We start from the raw sequence: 22,304 nt of genomic DNA on the forward strand, positions 1-22,304 counted from the left end.
TGTTCTGTAGCATATGCAGCAAAAAATATCTAAGATAAATTGGCGGTTTATTCTTAAACCAATCAGCGAGCTCGAATAGTGTAAGCATAGTTATTTTTTTTAATAGTAATTGGCGGTCCACCTGCAACACCATCACAGGTTGAAAACCACTGATCTATACTATATGACTAACAGTAAAAATAATCACTATTTTAAATAATTTGTTGAAAAAGTACATTGTCAAGACTAGTTATTGTAATTTATTTAAATATAATATATATATATATATATATATATATATATATATATATATATATATTCATTTAAGGTCTAAATGTATTTTAAATATTAAACATTTCTGCTATTTTCATGTTCATCTGTGAGCACAGTGATGTTTCGTTGATGTTTCTGTCGGTCTAAACTCGTGATGATGCGAGAGTCGGAGAACGCTGCTACTGTAACCACGGCAACGCTTCCACTCGGCCATCGTGACGTCACTGAGCACCACGACGACACCTGCGCGAACACACACACACACACACACACACACACACAGAGCGGGGCTGTGGTCAGTCTGATCGTTGCTCCTCGCCATAGGTGATGTCTGCGTATAAAACCATGAAACCTGACACAGAGATGCGCGCTCGGAGCTCCGCCCCTGAATAACATCGTCATCACCATCATCATCATCAGAGTCGGAGAGGAATAACTGGAGGGCACGAGAGAGGACGCACGCGGACTGTCAACCTGCTGCACGCGCCACGTTCATCCGTCACCTGTGAATGTAAGTGCCCTTTTCATTCATTCGATCCGTGACTTTATTTATCAGTGTGTTTATTTGATTTTAGTAAACAGTTCGGAATTGTTACATTGTACGTGATGCATCATTAGTGTTTGTATGAGTATAAACAGATAACGGCGCATTAGATCAGAACTCACCTTCATATAACTATCGAGACAGTTCATCGTGATTTTATATTTGGAGATTTATGTCCATATTATTTGGTCCCAGAGCTCAGAGGTCATGAGAATGACAGGTCTGTTGCATGTCAGACAGACGGTGATTATTCAGGTATGACAGCCATACCCCCTTTAAAGAAACATGATAAATGGCAGCATGATTGGAAGTGACATTGCTATGCATGGAGAAATTGACTGATGGTGTCCACTACATGAAATGACAAATCACTGCAAGAGAGGGAGAGAGAAACAAGCAACCAGCAAATCAAAATATCAGAAATTCCCCAAAAAAATAATTAAACCAACTCATATTTAACCACTATATATGCATCAGTGCAATTATAAGAAACTATAAATAAATACAAAAAACAACAAATAAATGAATACAAAGACCAAGAGAAGAACTAATATCTTACCAAATGATCCAGAACATCTAGTTTCTGTACTGCAGATCCTACATTGTTGCTGGACATTTATTTCATTTGATCAGCCTTAAGCATAAATGCCTCAATACAATATATGATGTGAATTACTTTAATATACTAACAGACTATAGCATGCATGCATACATGTGCATCACACTACAAAACTGCCATTCATTCGTTAGTTCTGGTATTTTAATAGCGTGCTCATCAAGGAGGCAGTTCTGTTGGTCTAGTGAGGAAAGACGACTTCTATAAGTAGACTATGAAAGTTCCATTCTTCATTTTTATAAGACAGTAATGAGACAAAATGAAAAGAGATCTGTTTTTGTCAGAATGGGAATGATTTTGAGCTCTTATTTGTGGTTATATAAGGTTCATGCTGTGAAATGTGCTGCGTGGAGCGCGAGAGGGATGCAGACATGCTTCTGACATTGTGCTGTTTCACTGTGACCTTGAAAATGCAGACGCAGCTGAGAGCAAGAACAAGTCAGCGATCGCAGATGCTCACGGAGTCACACGCACAGACCCTGCCCTCTCTCTCTCTCTCTCTCTTTCTCTCTCTCTGATTATTTTTCTCAGGCTAATATGAGGAAGCCTCTGGTGTGCTGAAGGACGTCTGGATTTACTGTACAAGTAGCATTCTCAGCATGTGCTAAGCTCGTCTGTAGCATAAAGGGAGAGAGCACTGAAGCAGAGAAACAGCCATGGCCTCTGACATCCAGAGCCATCTGATTGTCTGCGTCCGCCAGCACTCCTGGAAGAAACTCAGGCCTGTGCGGGTGTTTGGCCTTCTCATTAGTCTCATAGCAATAAGTGCAGTGGCCTTCTCATGGAGGTCTACTGCTCAGTGGGAGGGGCTACAGAGCCACGCCCCACACAGGACACTGCTCTCCACACACCTGAGTTACCACAGTAACCTCTCGGAGGACACACCCATAGCCATGCGCTCGTCCGCGGTGTCAAACGAGAGTCAGGGGGACTATCCGACGGACCTGTTCAGCCTGGAGGACCGTCGGCACGGTGCTGTCGTCTTACACATGTTTGGCATGATCTACATGTTCATTGCTCTCGCTATTGTTTGCGATGAATTTTTTGTCCCCGCGCTCACAGTCATCACAGAGAAACTCAAGATCTCCGATGACGTGGCAGGAGCCACCTTTATGGCGGCCGGGGGATCGGCTCCTGAGCTCTTCACCTCTGTCATCGGTGTATTCATTTCCCACAGTAACGTGGGCATCGGGACCATCGTCGGGTCTGCTGTGTTCAACATCTTGTTCGTCATCGGAATGTGTGCCGTCTTCTCCAGAGAGATCCTGAACTTGACGTGGTGGCCTCTGTTCAGGGACGTCTTCTTCTACATCGTCGGCCTCATCATGCTCATCGTTTTCTTCTTGGATAACTACATCATGTACTGGGAGAGTATCAGTCTGCTGATGACCTACGCCACATATGTGGTCTTCATGAAGTTCAATGGGAATGTAGAGACTTTTATCAAGGGCATCATTCACAGAAACCAGGTGGTGGAAGTGGAGGCCCCGCCAAAGGTGAGTTCCTTCTTCTTACTGTCCAGACGTAGTGGTGTCAGCAGCCCCCCATTTGAGTTTGGGACTGGTTGAGAAGTAATTTGGACAACAAAACCAGTCATAAGGGTCATTGTTTAAAAAACTGAATAAATAAATCATAAATAAATATAATAAATCAGCTTTCCATTGATGTATGGTTTGTTAGGATAGAACAATAATTGGCTGAGATACAACTATTTGAAAATCTGGAATCTGAGGGTGAAAAAAATGGGTTAGGGTTAGGGTCAGAGTTAGAAATTTCTATATTGAGAAAATTGCCTTCAAGTTGTCCAACTGAAGTTCTTAGAAATGCATATATTATTAATAAAAAACACACATATATATATATATATTGATATATTTATGGTAGGAAAATTACAAAATTTCCTTATATTAAACTTTCCTTAATATCCTGATGATTTTTGGCAAAAAAAAAAGAAAAAATGATAATTTGGAACCTTGTACTGTATTGTTGGCTATTATTACAACAACACATGTGCTGCTCATGACTGCTTTTGTACTCCAGGGTCACACTTGGTCTTTGGCTAGTATTGGGACCAGTGTTGCGGAAAGTTACTTTAAAAGTAATGCATTATTGTGTTTCTCCTAATAAAGTAACTAACTGCATTATTGTTATATTACTTTTTACATCTGGGCAGGGCTTGGTTGTTTGTTTATAATTTTAAAAAGTTTTTCATTTGCAAATGTAAAACACCTTTCACACCAAAGAAATGAATACGCCTCAGGCTGAAGGAAATGTACTTTCATGTCTGTTCAGTAGAGGACACGGATCAAACAGATCGCATGTACAATATGACTCAGGGGAATAAAGTTCAACACCAAAAAATAAAACACAAATGTATCAGTTTTGCTTAGTATGGCTGAATTGGATCATCGAAGGTCAGCAGCAAAGACACTGGTTAATAAAATTGGATTCATAATATGACCGTATATATATTATCAACCGTTCAAAGCTATCAAAATACTTTTTGTGCGCAAAGAAAACAATAAAAACATAATTTATTTAGCAATTCTGTATATTGTTTTCTTTGTGCAAAAATTTATTTTGATACCTTCGTACGGTTGAACCACTGATGTCACCTGAACTATTTTACCAATGTCCTTATTATGTTTCTGTGCCTTGATCATGGTAATATCATTGCTGCCTATGGAGGGACAGAGAGCTCTCGGATTTCATCATAAATATCTTCATTTTTGTTTTCCGAAGATTAAACAAAGGTCTTACGGCTTTGAAATATCATGATGGTGAGTAATTAATAACATAATTTTCATTTTTGGTTGAACTAACCCTTTAAAGACCAATGGATGGGTCAGTTAAAGGAGACAGTGTTCAGAATGGGTGCTGTTAGGTGCCTCCAGGGACAGCATTGGGAAACACAGCTTCAGACCGTGAATTCTGAAGATTTCATTTCCAGTCCTGCTTCAACACACCTGCTAGCAATTATCAAGTGTTCCTGAAGGACTTAATAACCTTCAGGTGCATTTGATTAGGGTTGTAACCCCTTCCTATATTAACCTCATACCAAGGGATCATCCTAAATCAGGGGTGTCAAACTCAGTTCCTGAAGGGCCGTAGCCATGCAGAGTTTAGTTCTAACCCTGCTCCAGCACACATATCATGTAGTTTTCTAATAAGCCTACATGATTAGATTAGCTGGATCAGGTGTGTTTAATTAAGGTTGTATCTAAACTGTGTAGTACTGTGGCCCTCCAGGAACTGAGTTTGACACCCTTGTCCTAAATGATGCACTTGATGTGGTCTTCACTCATACACGTCCATGAAGTCTAAGGCAACATAAGTCCACATCAAGTGCATTGTTTGGGAAAGGCCAATGGTATCAGATTAGCACATAGTATAATAGTCTTTGGTATGTAGCATTTGTTAACAACACGTCACAAAGCAGAGCACCAGATAGGGCTATACTATTCTGTCCTGCATATGTTTGTTGGTGCTACTGTATGACTTTCCCTCATGCTATTAAGTACAGACTTAAACAATCACCAGTAATACTTTTGTTATAGAAAGCAAGTAATCAGTCTTTATTCAAACCACAAGGTATGATAAGCAGGAGATCAACAGAAGAGGACAGTGACTGACAGGTTATTTTGCTGGACAGTGGGGTTTGGAGGAGGTCAGGCCAGGATTGAATGGAGAGTTCCTCATTATGAGTTCATGAGGATGATGAAGAGTCATGTATATTCTAAACACACAATATTGTACCTAAAGCAGCCCTCAAATGTTGCCAAGCAACAGGTTGATGTTGTCTTTACATTTACATTTAATCATTTTGCAGATGTTTTTATCCAATTAGTTTTACAAATGGGAAATACATAAAGTGATTCTTTTTAAAGAGGCCAACAGACACAGGAAGTGCTCATAATACCAAGTTTTAGGCATCATTCAAATAAGTACAAACTAGAAAGAAAAGTAAATATAATAAAATATATATATATATATATATATATATATATATATATATATATATATATATATATATATATATATATATATATATTATTTTATTTTATTTAATTGTATTTTTTAAATTTAGGATGAAGTCAAGTAGTGTTGAAAAGAGATGAGTTGTCAGCTTTCGCTTGAAAAATTGCCAGGGATCCAGTATTTACAGATAGGGGTGGGAAGATCATTCCACCAGCCAGGAACAGTGATGGAGAATGTTCTGGAAAGTGATTTTGAGCCTCTCTTGGGGATTCACGTAGATGCACGTTAATGCATGACTGTGAATAAAGGGTTTTGGTTTTCAACTACCAAAAATGGCTAATATTCAACAACTTAAAAATGGAGCCTTATTGAGGTCTCCATATCTATGGGACTGAACAATGTAGGCCCTTGAAAATGAAGATTATGAATGAAAAGTTTATTAAAAACAAGAGTCTAAAATCACATTGTAATAACTTTACTATTTTTCTTGAGCTATAGGCACACAAATTTTGAAAAAAAAAAATATATACATTTATGGCACTCAGATGTATGTTCAGTGCAATAGTATTGACAGAAGAAAACAAGATATATCTCTAGTTTCAACTTTTTGTTCTTCTGACATTCCTCTTTAAAATTAAAGAAGTATCATATGTTTTAATAGTTTGCTCCTGGAGTCATATTGAAATCCCGGTATCTCTGGAACCGAACCATACAGGGACTTAAACAAAATAAGATGTCAAAAGCAAAGATTGTAATTTTTTTAATTTGTGTTTTATCCAGTTAATTGTCATCCATGACATTTAATATTATTGCTTTCTTCATTATGCATGTCTATCTTTCTTCAGGAAAAAAAAAAATGAAAAAATGAAATTTATTTGATTTGGAACGGAGCCTCCCAGGTATAAGAACAAGTTTTTGCTTGCGGATTGATTAGGACGTATCTAATGAGATACATTTGAACAGTCTGCACAATTTTTTGCACATTTAACTCAAAACATCCAGCGATTCAGCAAACTGCCTTCAGGATAAATGCTGCAGTCATTCCAATCACATCCTTGCAGATCCTGCTGGTACATCACATGGCCTCAGCAGCAGTTCACTACTCCCACAGGACTGTAATGTTTAGTCAACTATTTTAAATCTTGAAACCTGCAACCTTTGTGTTAGCAGCTCAAGATCTTAAAGCAGAGCAGTATTATGCATGTCCCTGTTATATAGTGCAAGGTACTGTTTTCAAAACTATTGCCTAATCCCAATTCTATAGGGTAAGGGTGAAAATATTACCCTAAGAAATGGTTTACCACTGCTGTATAGTTAAACATCATCATATGTTGTCTAGCTCCTGCAATACACACACCTATATTAGGGGTAGAAATGGGTTCAGTTCTGTTGAGACTGTCTGTTCTTGGCATGGCTCCCTTTTTAAACAACTTGATAGCAGCATCATGTGCCTCATACTGTAAAAGTTTAGCTATAAGTCACATTCACAATCACCAACGTCAAATGTAAAAGCTAGTTAAGTCTTCTATCCCTCCACCATTTTCTTTGAGATTTTGGGCCAGAGAGTTCCTACACTGATTAAGGAGTCTTGGCCGGGAGGAGTCTTGCGGCGCTGGATCTCAAATGAGGCCGTATTGCAGCAGTAGGGGATTGTGGAGTCATGTTCATTGCATCATTCTCTTCACAAGGGAATAAACAATGTCAAGTGTTGCCGAAGCCCTGCTGGGTTAAGCTGAACAAATTGTGTCCTGTTGAAAGCTAGAAAACATCTATAAATATCAGGATCTGCTGTTGTGTTTCAGATATGGTGACTTAAGTGGGCAGGAGTCATGCAAGGTTAATCTGGAGGTAGGGATCTCTGTGTACTGATGTCAAAAAACATAATATTAGAGATTTAATAAGTTCAATAGAACAGATGTATCTCACTGCGCCATTAGCTTAGGCTGATGTGTCAAGGATGGCCACCGCTGTCTTTCTTCAACGCTAATTGCTTTGACACCAGACAGGTCTCTATGGTGATATGAAGTGAGGTGAAGCGTTTGTGGAAAACAGCTTAACAAAAGGGAAGGAAAAGCACACTGGTGCTGCAGTGTTTTAATGATGGTGAAACATGACTCAAAGGCAGCCTCCAGCCAGGTGACTCTAGTCCCAGAGATGCCCCCTCTTTCTGTGGTCTTTAACTTCAGCTTGGTGTCTTTTGTCTCTTTAAGTTTTGAAAATTAATATACTTGTGATGTAGTTCAATTAAGTATTTCTATAATATTTCTAAGCATTAGCAAGAAACTAAAAACTAATTGTAACATTTAAAATGAAGATTGGAAGCCAATGTTTAGTGGTAGACTGGAAGTTATGTGAACTATTTATAACCACAGTTTAAAATGTTGATATTGTACCAGTTTCTGGTATTTAAGCAAACAGGAATGATGGTTCCTCAAAAATTGCAAATCATAATAAAAATTTTCATTGCTAATGATGCTCTTTCAGTCAATTAAATTCAATTCAATTTTGTAACACTGTTAGTTTAAGCATCAACTGTATTAATATTTTAAGAAACAGGATGAGGACATGAAAGTAGAAAGGACCCGCCTTCTCTACTGTCACTTGGAGTTCAAACCTGTAAATGTTGCACAGATGTGGATTATGAACTGTAAAATATCTAAGCACATTTAAATCAAGATACAGTTTACTTCAGAAAAACGTGTAAGATAGTTGGCTAATGGGCTACAAAGAGTTGTGTGCTTAGAAGAAAATATATTTTTAATTGTTGTAGTTATATATATATATATATATATATATATATATATATATATATATATATATATATATATACAATATAGCAGATCTCAACTGCATTATTGCATCATGGAAAAATGTAAATATATTAACATACAGCTGTAATCTACTAAATACAGCTATAATCCATGCATATATTAACATAATTTTATATATATATATATATATATATATATATATATATATATATATATATATATATATATATATATACAGATACTGTATATTTCCAGTGCTTTATGATCAATTTCATAAAATGTACCTTGTTTAACAATGTTGAGATATTATGCAGTTTAAAAAAAATTATAATGCATTTTTACAGCGAGACAACAGTGTCCTTTTTGGCTGCATGTATCATCTGCAGAACACAGTCGGTTCATCTCAGGGTTGCGAAATCGAGAGCTGGTTTACCGTGTGTTTTGTAAGGGTGCTCTGTGGTGAAATGAGAATGCAGGCAGAGTATTTGGAAAGTCTTCTGCTCTGTACTGGTTCAGGTAAAGGACCTTTCCAGGAGATTTGCTACTGACGCTCCTATTATCCCAAAGGATTTAGTCTTACCTTGTGACAAGAGATGGAAATTAGTTTTGGAGGTATGAGCTCGAAAAGCTGCCTTGTAAATCTGGATTTATATCGAGTGCATAAATAAAATATAGCCTAGGAGTGGAGAATGCTAAGACGATTCCAGATCATTCGTTCACTTCCATGTCAGTAGGAAGTAATGGATTTCTGAAATGATGAAGATGAATTTGATCTTAAAACGATTTTGTTGTTAACATGCTTTCACAAGGCTAACAAAACAGCATTTTGCTTACACAATCAAGAAACTCCGAATAGTATAATATTTTTTTCTACTGTATGTTAATTTTACTAAAGTAAATTATAAAATGTTTTATTCATGATACTACTTATTGAAATCAAACCACATTAGGGAATTTTCCTTTATGCATAAAACATCTTAATAGAGTTTCCCATTCCAGTAGTTATTACCCACAGTAGTACTAAAGGTAATTAAAAAGTAGTATTTTTTTCGGTTATTATTAATAATTGCCATTTTTGGACTATTACTTTATCAATGCTTGGTAAACATAAGATGTCAGTGAAGTCTATGGTGTAATTATGGTTATTACTTTACTTGGCTTTAGTCAGCATATCAAAACAGACCATACATATTATCTTCCCAAAGACAGACACTGCCAGAATCATCTAGCTAGTCCATTATATTAAAACTGTCATTGATCTGCTTCAGTGCATGTCAGAAGTTGTACTATTTTTATCCTGACATTGTCTTAAAAATGCGCCCTTATTTCTGTGAAATGCCTTCGGGCAGCAAACTTCAGTGTGCTTGGCTTTATATAGCACTAAAACACAAGGGATCTGTCTTACAGAAGAGATGTTTGTATGCTGCCCAAATGCCCCAGAAATATAAAATATGAATATAAAATATAAATAATCATGTTTTGACAGGACATGTTTTGCTGATAATTTTCAGTTCTGAAATATAAAATATAAGAATGTTACATATGAGATAATATTATACGCCAACATTATTTATTCATGATTTTTTTTTCTGCATGCTATTTGAGCAAGGCTTGTAATCTTTAAAAGGCTTTCTAGATTTAGAAGAGGATTTTCGAAGAGCGCTTGTGTATCTCACACTTTTCTGAATGCCTGTTATATAAACTTGTATTAATTTTTGCATATTTTTGTCGTCTAGCTGCAGAGATGGTGAATAAGAGGTTTTTTTCTTCATTTCCCTTCCTGATGCTCAAACAGCGGAGAAATCATCTCTATCCAATAATCCTCACATATACGCCCTTTGATTTTTACGCTTTCCACTCGTAAACACACATTTTAGCTGTTCTTCACACTGAAGTGTTAATTGCCTTAGGAGACTTGAAAGAAGTCATATGGACTCCTTGTAGTTACTTTTAATAGCTTGCCATCTTAAATCATTTATTATATCCAAAAGAGCAGCTAGGTTTTATGCTGAACATCTTTATTTTTTATTAAGTGGGATAGTGAAAGTGACATGAGAACGGAACTACATGAGGCTGAGTAAATAATTCAAATTATAAAACGCTTCTCATTTGGTGACTGAGACATGTACAGTACATATGTACAGAATCCATGACCTTGACATTGTTATTGTCAGGCTCTTCCATCTGCAAGATTAACAGTGTTGAACAGAGTGAAAACTGTGACAGTCTGTAATGTAAAGCTCCTCCGGCTCGGCTGCAAGTGAAGGTGTGATGTGTTTGCTGCGGATTTTGTGATCATTTTTTAATCTCTCTAATCTCCTTATTAACTAGCTTTGATCTGCCTCTTCTCATATTTGCGAGAGAGCTTGTGACATCTGGGTCCATGTGGGAGGGCAGATTAGCCTTAGACTCCATTTATCTACAGATTTTAAGGTTGTGCTTTAGTACCACATTAACCAGCAGTCCAGGCTTTTATACCAGAAATGGCAATGGTTTACTTTCTTTTTAGTATTATTATTTATTATTATTATAATCATTAATATACTACGTTTTTCTCAGAAAATAAATTACTTTTTACAATGTCCATTCATTGTGGATATTTTTACATCTTGTGTAATTTTATTTGATCAGGTTTAGTAATATTTCATGCTGTGAGGCATAAACTGATTACATTAATTTAAGGTGATGTGAAATTTAAGTATTTATTTTTTGGATCTTTGGCCTTTTTTTTGCAATTAATTGAGTAACAGATTTAAATGTCTCCTTGATTGTCACAGTTTTGAGGAATATTACTTTTTTAAAGTAGTAAAAAAAAAAATCTTAATGCATTTTGCTGGTCTTACTGTGAATGATTTATCCATGCATTTGTTTTTATATATATTATAGATTATATAGATATACTTGTAAAACCTGTGAACTGTATGCAGTGGCAGAATGCAATGGAATGTAAAAATTAAACAAAACGTGTTACATTATGTGTCAAAAAATTATAATAAAATAAAGTTTTATGTATAATATATATATATATATATATATATATATATATATATATATATATATATATATATATATATATATATATATGTATATATATATGTGTGTGTGTGTGTGTGTGTGTCAAAATATAATTATTTATTAACTTACTTGCTTTATTAAAGGAACAAATTATTTGATATTATTTATTGAAGAGTTCGAACGGTCTGAGCATAAATTCTTGGGGAACACCAAATCACATTAGAATTTACTAGACACAGCTGTTCTACACAGAGCGTATGGTTTATAATAATGTGGTTTCTAAGAATTTGGGTTAACGGAAAAAAAAAGGGGTTAAGGTTATTTCAGTTTAGCATAGAAACATGATTGGGTTTAAAGCTTTGGGTGATTTTTGCATCTGTAACACCACACATCAGGGACTAAGTGGTATTGATGCTATCACCCCATGAATGCTAAAAATAACATCCTGTCCATCTGACACCAGTGAAAGCTTGACCCTGTTACCACACAGGGACCCTCTGTTGTCTGAGGGCTTGATTACCATGCCTCCAGATAATTTGCTGATATCAGTGCTCATCAGCATTAAAAGAGTTTCTAAATAGTACATTTAAATGTGAAGTAGATATGCATATCAATCTCTGTCTTAAATAAACATATATTACTTCAATCCATGAAAAAAAAAGAAAGATTTCCAAGAATAGGGTACAAAGTGTGTGTTTCCATCATGTGCTGGTATTCAGTAATGCAATATCACGGTAATGTATAACATGAGATTATTATTGTGGGCACTACTAAATACCATGAATAAAAATATATCACAAATTATTTGGAATTTGGAACGCATTTTAAGAATACTTTTCACATCAGCTGTTCAAAATGCACAACACCGCTGCATGCTGCTTGAAAGAGCATATGCTCTGATGTAGACAAGCATGCATGAGAAGCACATGGAGGAACATGTTAGAGATGCGCTGAATGAAAGCTTATTCACTCTCTGACAACAGATGGTGCTACACTGTAGAAAATGCAGCCATTACCCTGGAAACCCCATAAATACAGCAACTGCTCTACTTCATATTTAAATAGCCATAAGATTTGTGGATTTGCTGTGTTGTTCATAACAGAGCAAAATACTTTTACTTTTTAGAATTAGTAGGCTCTTTATTTTCAAACTTTTTTACATTTTAACCTGGACTACAACATGCCCTAGATATTGTTTGAAAGTGTTTTGATTATTTATTGTGTGTCAATTATGGCTTCATTAGTTAACATTAGTTAATTCATTAGTTTATATAAACTGCCAATGGTAAATTCTTCTGAACATTAATTAATCTTAGATATTCCAATATATAACATGTTGCTAAAATCGAAAGTTGCAACTGTGTTATTTAATTAACAGGAACTGAGAGTTGTATTTATCATTTCTGAAATGAAAAAAAAAAAAAAACTAAACAAAGATTAATAACTTCTGTAGCAAATGTAGCTATTGTTCAATGTGAATATTAATGGTTGACTATTAATGGTTGGTTAGTAGTTAACCATTAATATTTACAATGAGCAATAGCTACATTTGCTACAGAAGTTATTAATCTTTATTTTAAAAAAAATACAACTCTTACTGTGTTATGACCGGTATATCCCAGCGTAATAAAACTAATATATATATATATGACCTTGCATTCAGATCTGCCTCTATTCTGGTGTGCAGCACTCACATTACGCAATCTAATCAATAACTGATGGATAAGATGAAGCCATGCCCTGCTGTTTGTTGTTTGATAAGCAGTTTTATTCAAACATGCGTCACAATACAGAAATTAGTCGCAGTTACTTTTTTTTATATCGACTTCTAATCTACATTGTCTGTTAATAGGGTTGAATGCAAAATGTGGGACGCGTATGGAGTTTCAGTTTCAGTTTACTAACCTAGTTAAGGTGTATTGTTTTACTATTCTAAAATGAATGTAGTAATAATGCATGACTTCAAAAATCTGTTAAAACTGTAAAAATGAATGGGTTGCAGTGTGACTGTCTTAAAAGAGTTACAGTTCCAAAATCACAGTTTGCGCTCGGCAAATTGTACACCATCAACCTCGCAGTTCTGAAATAATTAGTATGTACATGGTCTCTAATGCGTGCATGTTATTACATACATTTCCATCAGCTAAACGCGTGCCATCACAGGACGGCTGTGACAGCCCTTTCATACTCTCAGTAAACAAAAACACAAGAGACTGCATGAAAAATATCCAAAAACTATATTTTATTTACAATTTATTTATGCTTTACAATGAGTTGTAAAATGAATATCTTAATGTGGCATGCGATCCACATGAATGACTCTTTATTAAATAAACATAAGAATCAATCAATATTAAATCATAACAGCAGCCGCTGGCTTACACTGGTCGCGTTAGCAAATGACGATCTTACTTGTGAGCATTGTGTCTTTCGCGTGAATTATTATTGAGACTAATCTCGCTCCGTAGACACAATGCTGATTACAGTCAAGAAGGTCAAGTGTCTTCAGAGTGATTTCTAACAAATCTGATAGGATTAATTTGTGCCTCTAATGCTTTTAAGTATACAGAGATTGAAATGTGTCCTATTTGTTGAAAGTGCTTTTTACGCCAGAGAAATTTCCACTCTTATGCATTTCTTAGACAACATAGTGAGTAAACACAATCTAGATCAATTAAACATGGACATCATTCCCACTGATTCTATAATATGAGGAGTCCTGTGTTCCTTGTCCTGAATGTGTAATTATGTGTGTGTGTGTGTGTGTGTGTGCGTGTGTGTGTGTATGTATATCAGTCAGTCTGTGTTTGATCCTGAGCACAAGGTCAGTCATGATGAGGACTGAAGGTGAGGAGCTGCAGACAGAAACCTGAGGCTCAATCGATCCAAGCTATTTTAAAAGATTAGGGAAGTAGCTAAAGTTGAGGACAGAGCAGTGATGCAGGAATCCATACTGAAGCATCGTATGATGATGATGATGATGCTGCTGTGAGAGTGCAGCTGCAGGAATATTTGCTGTTGCTGGGTGAATTTGCACGATGCATTTGAAAACTTTTCTGACAATATAAAATAAGCAAGTTATGGTTTAAATGGGGGGGGGGGGGGGGGTCAGCTATTAGGGTTTCTTAAAGGACCTGACATTTGAAATATTTCAAAATCTTAAAAATATTTCACTGAAAAATTAACATTCAGTTTTCAGTTGGCTCAAATAGTTATTCTCATAATATGATGTAATGAAGAAAAAAATATTTTATTTATTAATAAATTGAATTTTTTTCATTGTTATACTAGTATGATTGTTAATGAAAATAAAATTATGTTTATTACAATTTAGAATTCAGTTATGCTCAGTGTAATTTTTGATGAAGTAAAACATATTACAATTCTTATTCTATTAAATTCACTCAGTTCTGCTAACAATATTTTGAATAATAAGAAGAATGCTTATATGATTTGTAATGTAGAAAAAAATCTTCAATTAGTAGTCACAAAATTTTGGATGGAAATTTAAACATTAAACTAATTATAAGTATTTTAAATATTTTAAATAATTTAAGTCTTTATATTCCTAGTTTGAGATATATATGATGTATATATGTGTGTGTGTGTGTGTGTGTGTGTACATGCAGTGGTCACAGTGTTGGAGTGGGTGGTACTTTGCAGGTTAAAGCAGGTCTGATTGAAATCAGTCTCTGTGATGAGGCTTGTGAAAGGCTGATTATCATAATGAATGAATTTACTCTAGAAATGTTCATTCAGCAGACTGCAATCATCAACATAATCACAACCTTTGTCAATTCTGTTTGTTGGCCCTCATTCCATCTCCAACCTGACCCTGACACACACGCACACATACACACACACACACACACACAAACATACACAGTCGCTCCCACATCATGACCTCCATATTCAATATGAAACTGACCCTTTGTAATTACTGCCAAAGTATTGTATCGAATTGAAGTATTGGAGATGTATCATACAAATAATGCTTAATTACAATTTGGGGCATTTATCATTTATTTATTTATTTATTTTTTATTTTTTTTGCAAGATGATTTTAAGTAAAAGGCTTAATGTTTAATTTGTAATGCCTTCAATTTGTCAGCTCAACTCTTCTTATTATCAGCTTTACTTTTGATTCACATCTTCAAATCTTGCTCTAAGGAGCTTAGAGAAAGTGTAATGTTCATTTAGTTAAAATCCCTGAGCACACCTGCACCTTTTAGTTAGTTAATGTGCCTTTCACTTACACATATTACATGTTCAACATAAACTGGTGTTAAAGCTGGAGCAGTGATCTGGTGCTGTGTTGTTTACAGAGACATGCAGACATTTAGTGGCTTGATCCTTCAATTAAATGAGGAGGCTCTTTCTTATTTCTTTTAAATGTTGGAGATTGATGATCTCCTCCTTTGTGATTTGTCCTGAAATTCCCATAGGTGATGTAAGTGGCTGCTTTTCTAATTAGTTCTGCTTGCAGAAAATTGGGTCAGTAATTAGTAACTGGGGCTTAGATTTATATTTATTTATCTATGCATTAATTTGTACGTGTATGCATTTATCTATATTGTTATACTTTTTTTCCATTTATGTATCTATACAGTTATGCAGTTAATTTTGACTGTATCTGTTTATTCTTTTTGCCTTTATACATTTTTTATCATATTTTTTTTTTGTGCATGCATACATTTATTTATGCATTCAGACATTTATCCATATATTTTTTGAATGTATTAATTTGTGCTTTTATTCATGTATTTGCCCATTTATTCTGTTTTTGTGTATTTATTTTTATGTGGAGTTATATTGGAAATTTGATGAAGATACTAAAAGGAAAGATTCAAAAAGAAACTTTAGTGTTCTCCACTCTCTGAATACAAATAGATTGAAATTACAGTTGAATAAAGGGATGGAGATGGATGCTGATTTTAACACTCACACAGCAGGTCTCTTCAGGCTAGTGATGCGTGAACTGTGTGCAGAGAATATAAATTGATTTTCTCCTTTTAAAATGGCCTTCCAGGGCTCTTATTTTGGAGCTAATTTATCCCTAAGAGCTAATTTTAGAGTCTTCTCCATCATGATTGAGGTTCTGATGGTTCTACTTTACCTGCAGAACGGATGACCTTTCAGCTCGATGGTGCTTTGTTACAGTTTGTTGAATGAGAACACTGAAAGGATACAGTTTACAGCCTGCTCTGGCATGAACAACAGACAAAATGAGACCAGTTCTGAACTGAACTGGATTAGAATAGATTGGACCATGCTGCTCCAGGCCGGATTGACTGCTTCTGAAGCATATGCTGTGTCTGTGTGTGTGTGAGGTTATACCAGTGCTGGTTGGTCATACAGATAGAAGCAAGACATCATTCAAAACTGTCAAACTTTTACAAATTAAATAACATTTACATTTATTCATTTAGCAGATGCTTTTATCCAAAGCGACTTACAGATGAAGACAGTGGAAGCAATCAAAAACAACAAAAAGAGCAATGATATATAAATGCTATAACAAGTCTCAGTTAGGTTAACACAGTACACATAGCATGGGATTTTAACTAATACAATAAATAAAAAGAAAACAGATAGAATAAAAAAATAAAAGAATAGAGCAAGCTAGTTAGAGGTCTTTACACATACACACACACACACATATACAATTGCATAATAAATGAAAAGAAAATAGAATACAAAAAGATTATAAAGGTAGTTAGATTTTTTAAAGAATAGAATTAGAATATTGAGTGATAAAGTTAGAGGGTCAAATAAAGATGGAGGAGATGGGTTTTAAGCTGATTCTTGAAGACGGATAAGGACTCGGATTGAGTTGGGCAGGTCATTTCACCATGAGGGAACATTTATTTTAAAAGTCCGTAAAAGTGACTTTGTGCTTCTTTGGGATGGCACAATCAGGCGACGTTCACTTGCAGAACGCAAGCTTCTAGAGGCAAATAAGTCTGAAGTAACAAATTTAGGTAAATGGGTGCAGAGCCAGTGGTAGTTTTGTAGGCAAACATCAATGCCTTCAATTTGATGCGAGCAGCTATTGGAAGCCAGTGCAAATTGATAAACAGAGGTGTGACGTGTATTCTTTTTGGCTCATTAAAAATGAATCTTATATATAAATAAATAACACTGTAAAATAAATAAAACTGTACAGTTTTTGCAAAATAATGAAAAATAGCTACTTTATTTTACAATAAAAATAGAAGACAGAACACTGTCATAATTTCAGATATTATTGTAGAACATTATTATAGAATTTTTATATATATTATTATAGAACATCACAATTAAACATAATAATGAATGACTGATATATATATATATATTTTTATTTGGAAGCGGAAATGTCCTGAAATATCTTGATAACTTCACATGTTATGATTTGCAATTAAGATAAATGAATTAAATAAATGATAAATTAATGTTGTCTCTTCTTCAATAGAAGTATAGGTATTAGAAATATATTTTATTATCATACAGCATAAATCTCTATTATAATCTAATAAACAACTCATTAAGCACATTTAAATTACCCCCCCCCCCCCCCCAAAAAAAAAAATATATATATATATATAGTGGTAGGCCGTTTTCGGCGTTAACGGGAGACTATTTTTGGGCGACAAAAAAAATATTGCCATTAATCTATACAGTACATACAGACTGTTGGTCTGGGAACACCCCGGGAACGCCCCGTCACATGATGTGAATTTAGCCCGTGGGGGAAAACATTGCCTTGGCGCCAACTGAAATACACAGGACAATCATGTCTTGTGCTTGTGTCGTTTTCTGTACGTCCAATAAACTAACAAATTAAGTGCTACATCCTTCATAATAAGGAACCGGAAAGAATTACAAAATGGTTACAAGCAATACATTGTGAGGATGATCAAGGGAAGTTGTGGAAATCCCAAGATTAAGCATGTGTATGTGTGCAGTTGGCATTTCATCACAGGCAGGCTACGTTAACATTGTTTTCATTATTAACGTTATCAAAACTGTGTAAGGTTGTTTCAGAAAGTGGCATGCATATATAATTAGCCTAATCATTCTACCTTAAGTAAAACTATGTAACGTTAGCCTAGTGTCGAACCTAAACTCACATGAAACGCATCTGCTACGAGGTGTAGTCTACGTGATACCACTAGAAAAGGCCAAAGATTTTTTTATATACCCACTTAAAAAAGCATGAGGATATGTAACAACTTAGTTTTGTGTCAGAACTTTTACAGTTTCATTCATAAATTCACCCCGTCTGTGTTTGCGAAACGACACGGATAGAATTGTGGAATCCAGTCAAAAATAGAGCTTGCTGTATAAAGCAGAACGTCACGGGATTTGGCTATTTTTTAATAAATACATCTATATTAGGGCTGTACAATGAATCAAATATCGATATAGACTAGTGTATATGAATATTAAAGTTAAAAGAGACTACAGTTGTTCTACGCGTCACTGGGAATGAGTGCTCAATATGTGCATTTTTGTCATTCAAATACACACGATGTTTGCTGTGTTTTCCTCCACACCGACTCCACCCCCAACTATGACTAGATGCCGACTGTATGTATTCTCAAAGTTGGGTTGAGAGCTGGGTCTATACTAGGCGAGCTATGAGGACTTTCACCTTGATATTTTAGTGCGGATGTATGCCTAACCGAATTTCACTGTAGGGGGCAAAAACGAGTCTTTAAACCTGTGTGTGCTCCTACGCCTAGTGAGAATATAGTTCCCAGTATTTATACGATTAAAAATGGTCTCTGTCTCATATAGCCTTGTTATTTGTACACGCTGTCACTATACAGATCACAACATGTAAATAGGAAAAATGTTTGCATTATTTTGTCACTTATTGGGATTACTATGCTACCATTATCCATTTACATGTAAAAGTCTTTGTGCTAAGCTAGGCTAGCGGTGGGTGCGTCAAATAACACTTACAGAAGGCACAGAAATAAAAAAGGTATGTATGGACTTATCTAACTCTGGGGGATACTGTGAATAAGCTAAAGTCCCAAAAAGTCAGAGTGTTCCTTTAAGTGTCATTGGCTGCTGGGCGTTCACACTTGGACACACTTGACATCATCAGAGGTCACAGCACTCACTTGGCAAAGTCATAGATCAGAACACATTTAGTAGTGTCAGGACTCACAGAATATTCTCTGTGAGGTCAGAGGTCAAACAAATTATCTGGGAGGTCAGAGGTCAAACATATTATGTGAGGTCAGAGGTTAGACATTTTTGTTGAGTTTAGAGGTCAAACAATGTATGTGAGGTCAGAGGTCATATATTTAGTATGTAAAGGTCAAAGGTCAAACACACTCTCTGTGAGGTCAGAGGTCAAACACTCTGTTTGTAAAGGTCGGAGGTCAAACACACTCTCTGTGAAGTCAGAGATCAAACACTCTCTGTGAGGTCAGAGGTTAAACTATCTGTATGTAAAGGTCAGAGGTCAAACACTCTCTGTGAGTTCAGAGGTCAAACATTCTTGGCTCTATAATAGACCCGGCACAATGCAACGCAAGGCGCATCACAAGTGTGTTTGCTAGTTTCAGTCCGGCGCCGTTCACATTTTCCCGTCCAGTGCCACGTCGTTTAATTAGCAAATGCCCATGGGCATGCTGGTCTAAAAAAAAGGTGTGTTCAGGCGCATTGCTATTTTAAGGAGCTGAAAATAGACTGCGCCATAGACCAACTCCAACATGGTCTTAAGCCTAAAGTCAATGGCGCAATATTTTTTGTTATTTGAAGATCGCCTCTGGGCGGGTCCACAGTGCACGTTGACTTTGCTTATTACACACAGGGATGTGCATCACACAAATATGCCAAATATTAAAAACAAAAGGATTACAGTGTAAAAGAATATTATTGTGTATGCTACATAAATATAAAAATGTAATGATGGATAGTCACTGCGTGTATGAGAATAAAGCTACCTATTTGCAATTCAGCCTATTACTACTTATAATGATGAATGTAATTGGCTAATTAATTGAACAATCGTGCCAGTACACACACACACACACACACACACACACACACACACACACATATATATATATATATATATATATATATATATATATATATATATATATATATATATATATATATATATATATATATATATATATATTTTAACTGACTCATTGCACAGAGCTTTGGTGGATTCATGCTTGTCCAGTAAATGTTGAAGGTCAAACACTCTGTATGTAAAGGTCGTAGGTCAAACACACTCTGTGAGTTAGAGGTCAAATGTTGATGTTGTCTGTGTGTGTGTGTGTGTTTAGAGTCTGATGTCGGTGTTCTGTCCGCTGCTCCTGTCTCTCATCTCTGTGCTGTTGTCTCCTCTCTTTCTCTCTGTGCTGTGTTCGTCAGTTGACTGTGAAGTTGAGCCCTACTGCAGTGGAGGATGACAGCAAGCTGTCTGTGAGTATTGTCCGTGTGTGTGTGTGTGTGTGTGTGTGTGTGTGTGTGAGACGTCTGTTTACTCGTGTTTGTGCTGTGTTGTAAAGCATGATGTTTATTTAATGAAACCCTGTGATCCACAATAGAAGAAAGAGCCACTCCTGGAAGTTTAGTATTATTGTATTAAATATATTTATTTCAAGATAACAGAAGGATAAGATAAATAAATGAATGGATGGATAAATACATAACCCCCCCCCCCCCCAAAAAAAAAAATGACAGACAGATGTGTTGATGGTAAGAGAGAGAGGGAGAAGACACCTTGACATCTGCCAGCACTGATCCCTGATCCTCAGAGCAATTTACTCAGTGTTTGTCTCAGCACAACACACACACACACACACTCCTGACACCTGTATGATTGTGTTAATCAGCAGCTGACTCTTCAGATTGCTATAGCATCAGCTGCTCTGAAGACAGATTAACCCTTGACCCGTTGAGTCAGGATGTCCAGAAGAATTTGATTGACGTGTTTCTCCTCCTATCACAGGCCAAGCCCCGGCTGCAGAGAGGAGGGAGCTCCGCCTCTTTACACAACAGTCTAATGAGGAACAGCATCTTCCATCTGATGATCCACACACTCGATCCTCTCAGTGAAGGTAACACACACACACACACACACACACACACACACACACACACACACACACACACACACACACACACTGAGTAGGAGCAGAATAGTGTTCTGAATTAACATTAAACCATACATTTAAGATTCTGGTCTCATTTGTGATATTTCTCATGTGGTACATATTGAAGCAATAATAAACATATTCAAGTGAATTCATCAAATCCTGTGAATTTATGCCGTTTTCCAACACAAAATAAAAATATAATGAATAGATAGATAGATAGATAGATAGATAGATAGATAGATAGATAGATAGATAGATAGATAGACATGTACTGTGTATTTGAAATTACCCCTCTTTTTTATATGCTTTATGGGGGATGGATGCCATAAACCACATTATTTCCTACAATGTCCTGTTTTCTTTTATTCTGGTATTTATTTGGAATATGATTTCACTTCACATTTCTCTTGTGATCTGAGAAGTGTGTGTACTCTTTGAGCTGGTGATGTTTGATGAAGTGCAGCAGTGTTTCAGTGTGAACTGATGTGTTTGATGGTTTGCTTGAGAGATTTAAGACTGTGGTGAACAATGTATAAAACGTTCAAGTAAGAGAGATTTTTTATGACATTGCATAAATGTGTGGTCATATTAGTGAATGGAAAAAGGCTCCATGATTTGTTGTCAATAGTGTAGCGATGTAGCACAGCTGACACAGAAACCAGCTCTCTGCTGGTCAGAGCGGTCTGTGTGGGACTCTCAATCACAGAGAATCCTGCTGAAGTGATTTCACCTCAGTGATGGTCAGCGTAGCCGCAGTTTAGGAGTAGATGTGTGGCTGTCATGCTAGTGTTATTTTGGTATAAATAAAATAAGTTTTTGAATATTTTACATTTGTTTTTATTTTTCTATTTAATCTGAGTCATTTTGTTGTTTTTATCATTTTTATAATTTTATAAAGCTATAACCTTTTTTATACATTTTCATTAATTAATAATTTATTTATGTATTTGTTAATTTATCAAGCACATTTTTTCAGTTTTAAAATGTAATTTGAATTATTTGTTTATATATTT

At 35.6% G+C, this 22,304-nt stretch overlaps 4 protein-coding genes and 1 long non-coding RNA gene across 10 annotated transcripts in view; 3 read left to right on the top strand and 2 right to left on the bottom strand.

Annotated features, from left to right (window-relative positions):
* Positions 1-22,304, top strand: part of LOC127961543 (mucin-5AC-like) — a 609,977-nt gene that overhangs the window by 252,100 nt on the left and 335,573 nt on the right. The window lies entirely within an intron of this gene.
* The window catches only part of LOC127961550 (uncharacterized), a 301,565-nt gene that overhangs the window by 199,170 nt on the left and 80,091 nt on the right, over positions 1-22,304 (bottom strand). The window lies entirely within an intron of this gene.
* LOC127961551 (uncharacterized) overlaps positions 1-22,304 on the top strand; it is a 256,120-nt gene that overhangs the window by 146,863 nt on the left and 86,953 nt on the right. The gene's annotated exons all lie outside the window — the stretch shown is intronic.
* Positions 1-22,304, bottom strand: part of LOC127961572 (uncharacterized) — a 464,915-nt gene that overhangs the window by 117,887 nt on the left and 324,724 nt on the right. The window lies entirely within an intron of this gene.
* Positions 522-22,304, top strand: part of LOC127961546 (sodium/potassium/calcium exchanger 2-like) — a 49,958-nt gene continuing 28,175 nt past the window's right edge. For 3 of the 6 annotated variants that reach the window (XM_052560725.1, XM_052560726.1, XM_052560728.1), the window contains exons 1-4: positions 522-763; positions 1,829-2,908; positions 20,564-20,614; positions 21,144-21,252. In XM_052560725.1, the coding sequence (XP_052416685.1) occupies positions 2,069-2,908; positions 20,564-20,614; positions 21,144-21,252 (1,000 nt within the window). In that variant the 5' untranslated portion in view covers positions 522-763; positions 1,829-2,068. The remainder of the gene's footprint in view (positions 764-1,828; positions 2,909-20,563; positions 20,615-21,143; positions 21,253-22,304) is intronic. The other 3 variants (XM_052560727.1, XM_052560729.1, XM_052560730.1) reach the window with 1 other exon arrangement.

Source organism: Carassius gibelio, chromosome B7 (assembly GCF_023724105.1).
Source record: "Carassius gibelio isolate Cgi1373 ecotype wild population from Czech Republic chromosome B7, carGib1.2-hapl.c, whole genome shotgun sequence".
NCBI classification, from domain to species: domain Eukaryota; kingdom Metazoa; phylum Chordata; class Actinopteri; order Cypriniformes; family Cyprinidae; genus Carassius; species Carassius gibelio.